At 45.7% G+C, this 7,555-nt stretch overlaps 1 protein-coding gene across 1 annotated transcript in view; it reads right to left on the bottom strand.

Annotated features, from left to right (window-relative positions):
• Nucleotides 1-1,120: 1,120 nt before the first annotated feature.
• T265_03320 (hypothetical protein) overlaps nucleotides 1,121-7,555 on the bottom strand; it is a gene marked incomplete at both ends in the record, with an annotated part of 11,708 nt that continues 5,273 nt past the window's right edge. The window contains 6 exons of the mRNA XM_009167781.1: nucleotides 1,121-1,171; nucleotides 1,216-1,383; nucleotides 1,424-1,608; nucleotides 1,662-1,780; nucleotides 1,827-1,892; nucleotides 1,930-1,961. Coding sequence (XP_009166045.1) covers nucleotides 1,121-1,171; nucleotides 1,216-1,383; nucleotides 1,424-1,608; nucleotides 1,662-1,780; nucleotides 1,827-1,892; nucleotides 1,930-1,961 — 621 coding nt within the window. The remainder of the gene's footprint in view (nucleotides 1,172-1,215; nucleotides 1,384-1,423; nucleotides 1,609-1,661; nucleotides 1,781-1,826; nucleotides 1,893-1,929; nucleotides 1,962-7,555) is intronic.

Below are 7,555 nucleotides of genomic sequence, written 5' to 3'. Positions count from 1 at the left end.
GCACCCCCTCCTGTTAAGCTCCGCAAGCCTCAGAATGCGATATTCGTGGGATCGGTTTATCTCTACCAAGCGTATATACAATGAACAGTATTCAAACTCCCAAGAACGAGTCTGTACAGTAGATGTTTCGACCAGTACCTCATAAAAAATAATTACTGGCCCTTAAATACTATCCCCATAGCCACCTGCAAAGCGGTTCTGGCCATACAACCGTTCCGTTCACCAGTGATGTGAGAACGACTATGCATCAAGGACAATGGCGCATATTTTTTAAAGGATAGATTCGGCGTTCTCCCGACAATGAAGAAACCAAGAAGAGTAGCTATCGAATCAATGGCCTGGATGCACGCACTTCACTGAGTGCATAGCTGAAATATTGCCTCCCGTGTCCGTTGGTACGTACCGTCTCAGGGGCCTTCATTGTGGAGGGTCGCGATTAGCAACGCCGTAATGTTTGATCATTGACTGGCCCGATTGACAGGTTAACAGTCAACAAACACAAGTGAAGGAAGCTAATTCATCAATGGCCGCGAAATCTTATCATATTTTACTCTGGCACGTGGCTTGCAGCACTGCTTCGCCGAGGGCCATAATAACGCCTTTGACGAACTTGTGATCTATCTCTCGGACCAGAAGATTCGTCAACTCGGCACACGTGGAGATAACCGGGATTCAAAAAAGCCAACACAAAGCATAGAATTAGCTAAAATAGGAAACGTGGGTATGGTGGTGCAAGTGGAAGGGGCTAACCATAAGTGTTTTTGGAAAACTGGGGGAGGAAAACATTACAGCTATGCCAAATCAGATAGGACCTGTTTATGGGACGAACCAAGCACTTGGCACAAGTGTTTTCAGCGAGAAACAGCCCAATTTCAATGGTACAGGAATGATTCGTTCATTCAAGGTGATTTATAGTCACACTTCAATGGTGAGTCTCTAAGAAACAGAAGCGTGAGACTCTTTGATATAAGACTGTTTGGAAAGGAACTGGGGACCAGGAACAAACTTTGTAAAAAGAATTTGAATTGGGGCAAAGGTCCCGCAAAATTCCACCAGTCTTTTAGGGTTGAGTGGCAAAAGGAACCATAGGGCTGACTGTGTTCCAAGCAGAAATGTCGGATCATAGAGCAGGTAATGTTTTCTTGAGGAAACATTGCACATCATTCAGCTCCTAGAAGTGAGAGCAACAGTTAAATACAAGTGGTGCATGCTTACCTCATCACTGGATGAATGTCCAAGATTGGCATAAGAATTAAATTCACATTTGGTCATTCGAAACATTTTTAACAGATCATGAGTAGCACTTCCCATCTGGTGAGAGACAAGACAGTCTTCTCGACCATGGCACTGGAAAATAGGCGTTTCCCTGTGTCCATTGATTAGCTAGCATCGAAAAATTAGTTCAAGAGGTGCAAAACCGTACCGACTGATCACTGACTAATTTCGAATGGAGAGGCAGCCAGCAACTCAGAGCTACCACACCGGCATACGGGTGACCTTTCGTCACGGCGTTGTACAACGCGACCGAACCACCTTGAGAGAAGCCACCAATGACGATACGGTTAGCTGGTATCCCTGCCTTTATTTCCGCCTGAACGAATTTTTCTACTACGATGTTCATGAACATGATTGGTTAGTTAAACCATGAAAAACGGACGTACGCTCATTAGTTGCCTCCAAAATACCGGCTTCATCCTGTCTAGAATCTGGGGCGAGTCCATGGATATCGTACCAAGCTGGCATTCTCATTCCACCATTTAGTGTGACAGGTATGGCAGGCCTACAAACGCATAAATTCCATAAACAAGTGGATTTCTTAAACTTACGCATTCGGGCAAATAAGCTTGCAGTAGTCTGGAACAAGCTCCCTCAAAACGGACGACCAGCCACGACTAGATCAACGTAGTAGAAAAATCAAAAGCAACATACCCGTCATCGCCAAGGCCGTGAAGGAAAATGAACTATCGAAAAAAAACCATGAGTGGATGATAGTATGCACAGAAATAAAACACTAATTGGGATAGACTGAATCGGGATAGTGATGTTAACCGGAGCCCAACAGTCGGAGCTCGTGACGTTGATCAAACACTTATCGCATTAACGAGAAGGCTGCTGTGCTCCTTCAAGGACAATCGTTAGACTGACAAATAATAGACATTTCAAGTAGAACTAGGAAACCACATTACCGATGAACCACTTGCAAACTCGTATACCCCAGTTGCAGTTCCCTGATGGTGTCTCAGTACAACCACGAAATACACACCGGACGTCTCGGTTGCCTTATTCACCACATACAACAGGTCGGATAAAGGAAAACATGCTACCGCTGATGCCCCCCACGTCTCTAACCCCGTCCACTTACACTAAACGACCATTCTTCTGCAGACCCCAGCTGTTAGTATGTCGGGCAGGCACCTAGGGAAGTGACCAACTGCACACCACCGTTCACACTTGCCCCTTCACATTCAATAATCGGACGTCGTTCCTTGTTCTCAGTCGATCCTTTGATGCTCAAAATTGCAAACAAGTTGGCCACCTAAATGAATCGGAAAAACTTAAGTGAAGGATGTGTGGGAAGGAGTCAGGAAATGAAGAGCTACAAAGACGAATGATACTTCCGGGTACCCAGGCCGAACAAGGTTTGGTTGAAGCACTCCAGGTTGAGCCTTTGACTCAACATTTTAACCCACAATGCAGTGGGAGAATGAAAGGTTTCGTTCAGGGACCCTTCCTCTCGACTTTGAGACAAAGGTCTGCACCGCGAAGAAGTGGTTATTAGGGCCTGCTTGGGGGCCCTTCACGGAACCACTGACTTAACAGTCTGACCCATTTGGCTACAGAGCACTTGAGTAATTTGAGGGCGTCGGGAGTAAGACATTATTGTCTGTTTCGTAATGCGGCGGCACGTACCTTCTAAGCAACACGAAGTTGTTCTGTTTCGAAAGTACTTTGACCGTAGTGAGTAATGCACTGGCGGTCGCGGTCAACCGTTGTGCGATTTTTAGGGCTCCAACTCGTCCTTCCTATGTGGAAGGCGGCACTGTTGCTTCTATGCGTTCAGCTGTAGCACCCTTCTGGTGCCTAGCTGCCATGCCACCCGAAGGAAGCACGAGGGCTGGGATACTGCCAGGTTGCCCAAGCCTAGACATGGGAAGTCGAGTGGTGGGGGTCGGATTCGAACTACGGACCTTCCGGTCAGTAAATTCGCGCTCTAACCACTTGGGCCATCTCGGCCCCATGAATATGAATATGAATATGACATGATGGGCGTCTTACTGCTTTCACGCTCCTATCACAGAAAACAGTACAAATTTATCCCCAGGTCACCTCATAATACGATTTCTCGCAGTGCGATTGCTCTTTGTTGACCTTCCTGGTTTGAACGAACTGTAAGGAAATGAGTTTCAGCCTTTCTAGCCAGCAAGACCATCCGTTCAGTTGTAACACCCTTTCGGTGCCTATGCGCAACGCCACCCGAAAGTTTGGTCAACAAGGCAGCATCACAGCTCTCGTGTTTCCTCCGAGAGGCAGGGTAGCTGGGCACAGAAAGGGCGTTACGGCTGAACGATCATCATCAATGGATCCATTTGTTCTCAGATAAAATACGTCCTTTGGTTCACCTAAAACGATAGTTAAACATCGCACCTCTTACGGTCGTTGATTCCTGTTACATTATCAGTAAAAACAGATACCTGCGATGTTGCCATCGTAGCAACTTCAAGCCAGAATGGTCAAACTATTGCATCTTTTTTCAGGATTCTATTGAGATGCTGTTGAGATAAAAGCCTACGGGGTCATCGAAACTGTGCGGAGACAACACTATCATCTTGTAAGCATACTTCTCCGAACCGAAAATTCGGTGCACCTTTGTACGATTTGGGACGAAATGGTAGGATAAGAAGCGAGAAATTCGAGTAGTGGAGAATCAGCCGTTTACGAAAGACAATTTGGCGTGTAGTGTTCTTCCACGATCTCATCGTACTCCGAGGACTGCATGGTTTACTATCACCATCGTGTTGCTCGAGCGGCTCATCCTGACTTATTTGTTTAATAATAAATTTGAAATTATTGCCTGTTCGGCAAGTGAAGTATTGAAACAGATTTTTTCCAAACCAACTATAATCTTAACAAAAGTACTCAACCACTCGAACGATTCAGTGTGAATTTTACAGGATCATTTCCGCCAGTGACTAGCAAAACTTAGGTTCATTGGCGAGTATTTCCACTTTCCGTTTGCTTTCCCACGCCCAGCTACGCCTTCTCAGGTGGTTACTGTCTTTGACAACTCTTCCCCGCATTTATTACGCCTTCAGATACTATTTTTGCAGAGGTCCATCTTTTCTATGGTTCGAGTTAACCCACTTTTGCATCAGGGATTACCGACTAGTCGAAACTGCGGCCTACCATTCCCAGAGCAATGTTTAGCGTGAAATGCTCAATGGAATGCTGTGAAGGGCTGTAGTACTGACTACGAAATCACGCAATCTACCTATCGAATACTGGAGAGCATTCCCGCACGGGGCACAGCATTCCATTTGTTCCTTACTGTTGACATATATCTGGACACTGCTCTAAATTCAAACCCTTCAGTGTTTTCACCAAACAGTTCATTTTCCGAAAAGTTTTCCATTCGGCATGAAGGTTATGATACCATTGCCCTACTCATTTTATGTCACTACTTCCCTGTTTTCCTACTTTGACCTCAAGATGGTGGTCCGTGATGGGAAGGTCCGTGTTTCGAACCCAACCTCAGCATCTCGACTGCTCTAGCCTAGGTGCGAGCAACCTAACAGTATCACAGCCCTCGTGCGTTCTTCTGGTGGCACGGCAACTAAGTATTGAAAGGGCGTTACAGCCAAACCATTATTATACTATCATTACTTCAACATACATAATCGATTCTCAAAACGACAAGCTTGAATACTCGGGTGTTCTTGCTACTGTCACTAGAGAAAACTAGAGCTATCTTCAACCCTAACCCGTAGCAAAGGCATCGTATATTAACTCCTATGGGTGTGTACAGGCATATAGCAGGCTTACAGTCACGTTCACCATAAACAACGATGTAGGACAATGCTTGCCTCTCTCACCATTCCTCTTCCACTTGATTATGCCGCTTGATGCTTCCTTGTCCGCCCCTGAAACTTCGAGGCGGTTCAAAATATCTCACAGTCGTCACCCGCACATACTCAGCAAACAGACTATATTGCTCTTCTTGATTCGCATTTCTTAGAGGCGCAAGCCCTTTTAAACGGCATAGAAAATCTAACGCACAGTTTGGTATGCCATTCAAAGACGCAAATTGTTGGGCACTGCCACAAGACTCAGTGGGACTGAATCCTGCTTTCAGACTAACAAATCTAACCTGTCGCTTTTAGTGCGTAGTTAAACGGCAGTGAAGCATCGATGTTGAACACTGATATCATGCTGTCCATGAGGATGATGATGATGAGTGCGTAGTTGTCCACCTTCTCACTTCATCAGACGACTGGGGGTCATCGAGTAACCGACTATCATCACCCAATCGACTTGGTATGTCTCCCCTTCTCTTGCCTCCATCGAATACCGAAACTGTAGTGGTTAGAATAATCGTATACTTGATACAAGGGTATTGGCTAAAAATCTGAACTGGACTGAATCGGTAAAAAGCAATGGAATTGAATATCCTCATGAACTTCTTTGAAACTCTGGACCGGTTTTCAACTCTGTGGTGAACTTTTCGTTGCAAACAGCTGCTTAAAGCTCGCACTTATTTGCGTATTATCGACTTCAGTAGGAAGCCTCCCAGTCTTTCACCACCTATGTGAAAAGGGTGACCAGCATGCGAATTCATTGAGTTTCATTCTCTTGTCCCACACGACGGTTGGGTTGAGTAACCAACTGAGAGCTGCATCGGACCGGACCACATTTTAAAGACTGCCAGGTGGGAGGTAGATGCTATATCTGGGAGAAAGCAAGTTAAAGAGGAAGTAGGAGTTGCGGCGGCAACGTTAGAAGGTGTGTTCTTTTGTATCCGCGGGGATTGGTCGTACTGTCCTTTATCGCCTTATGGTAGGCCGCGAAGAATCGACTCGAGAGCAACAAGCGTGATTCCAACCAGTTATGGGTTGCATTGACCAAATCAGGTGCAGGACAACGACCCACAATTTTAGAATTCCTAGATTTCTAAAGTGCATTCGATTCAATTGACCGGTCTATTCTTACACTTACATGGTGAGGAATGCCCCGGACGTTTTTGACGTAATGAGTTCTTTGAATTTGCGGGGGTGAGTATACGGGAGCCCTCCGAAAACCTCCGTAAACAAGCTCGTATGCGATAAGAATGTCCACTCTTTATTATCCAATTTTATCATTATTCAATTTAATTTTGTGATTACGAGATAATGAGACGAACAATGGAATGGCTTCGGAACTCTGGTGTTCAGAGAGCTGCTAACGAAAACCTTGTCGATTTGTAATATACAGACATCGTTTCCCTCTTCGAGAAAAAGAAAGTGCAGTTACTTTTGGGCGGACTGACCAGTCATCGCTTCCCTTGGCATGCACTTTGCACACACAAAGGGTAAGGTCATGCTTGTGAACATTCAGCCACTGAACACGACACTTACAATCCAAGCACTCGAGGTCGTGAAGAATTTTATGTATCTTGGAAGTTGCAGCGTGGAAGATGAGATCAATACAAGAATCTCTAAAGCTCAGGTCACGTTTACGACGGCAGAGAGACATATCTCTGAATCGCAGGGAGTGTGTCTATCAGACTACAGTACGAACTGTTTTGTTGCATGAAAGTTAAGAGCGGCCTCCACGAGTAGCAGAATGAGGCGTCTTTAGTTCTTCGACAGTCGTTGTCTCACAACCATGGTTCGTGCAAGATGAAGTCAAAATCACAGGAAGTCAATTTCAGAGCAGGTGGTCGGCTGTGCAATAAGGGCGTCAGTCGAAGGATATGTCCGGTACCAGAAGTTGTGGTGGTTAGACCATGTATCGCACACGCGGATCCTGGTTTGCCAAAGGCAATGCTGTTTTCCTTGCTAAAGTCAGAGTGGTACAAGCAGAGAAGTTCTCAGCCTTTGACCCGACATCACGCACAGAGTTGAACACTGATGCTTTGCTGTCCATGACGATGATAGTGATAGTGGCTCAAAAGGTCAGTCCCAACAGAACCAGCCATAGCGACTTCTGGATCACTAGAGGTGTGTAACCAGAGGCGAGAGGAAACCGATGCGTGGGTCAGTTCAACAGCCATACTTGAATCCTGAATCCACGGTTCAGGAAGACAGCACATACAGTGGAATGTGAGTCCAGTGCACCTACAAGATGAACCGAACGCCGGAGCCTGAAGAATGCGCACGATGTGTCTACTGTCGTGGCGAACGAGTTCATCATCATCATCATCATCGACAGCATGACATCAGTGCTCAACACCAATGCTTCACTGCCGTACAACCATGATTTATTTGAAAGCCTTATTGTAAAGAAAAGAATAAAGGTGGATGGGGGAGGGGCTTAGTGCTAGCTTAACACAATCATTCCGAGGTGCCTACACCTCCAGACA

Source organism: Opisthorchis viverrini (assembly GCF_000715545.1).
Source record: "Opisthorchis viverrini unplaced genomic scaffold opera_v5_46, whole genome shotgun sequence".
Taxonomy (NCBI): Eukaryota; Metazoa; Platyhelminthes; class Trematoda; order Opisthorchiida; family Opisthorchiidae; genus Opisthorchis; species Opisthorchis viverrini.
The sequence above is the reverse complement of the archived record's forward strand: the minus strand, read 5'-3'. Positions and strand labels throughout refer to the sequence as shown.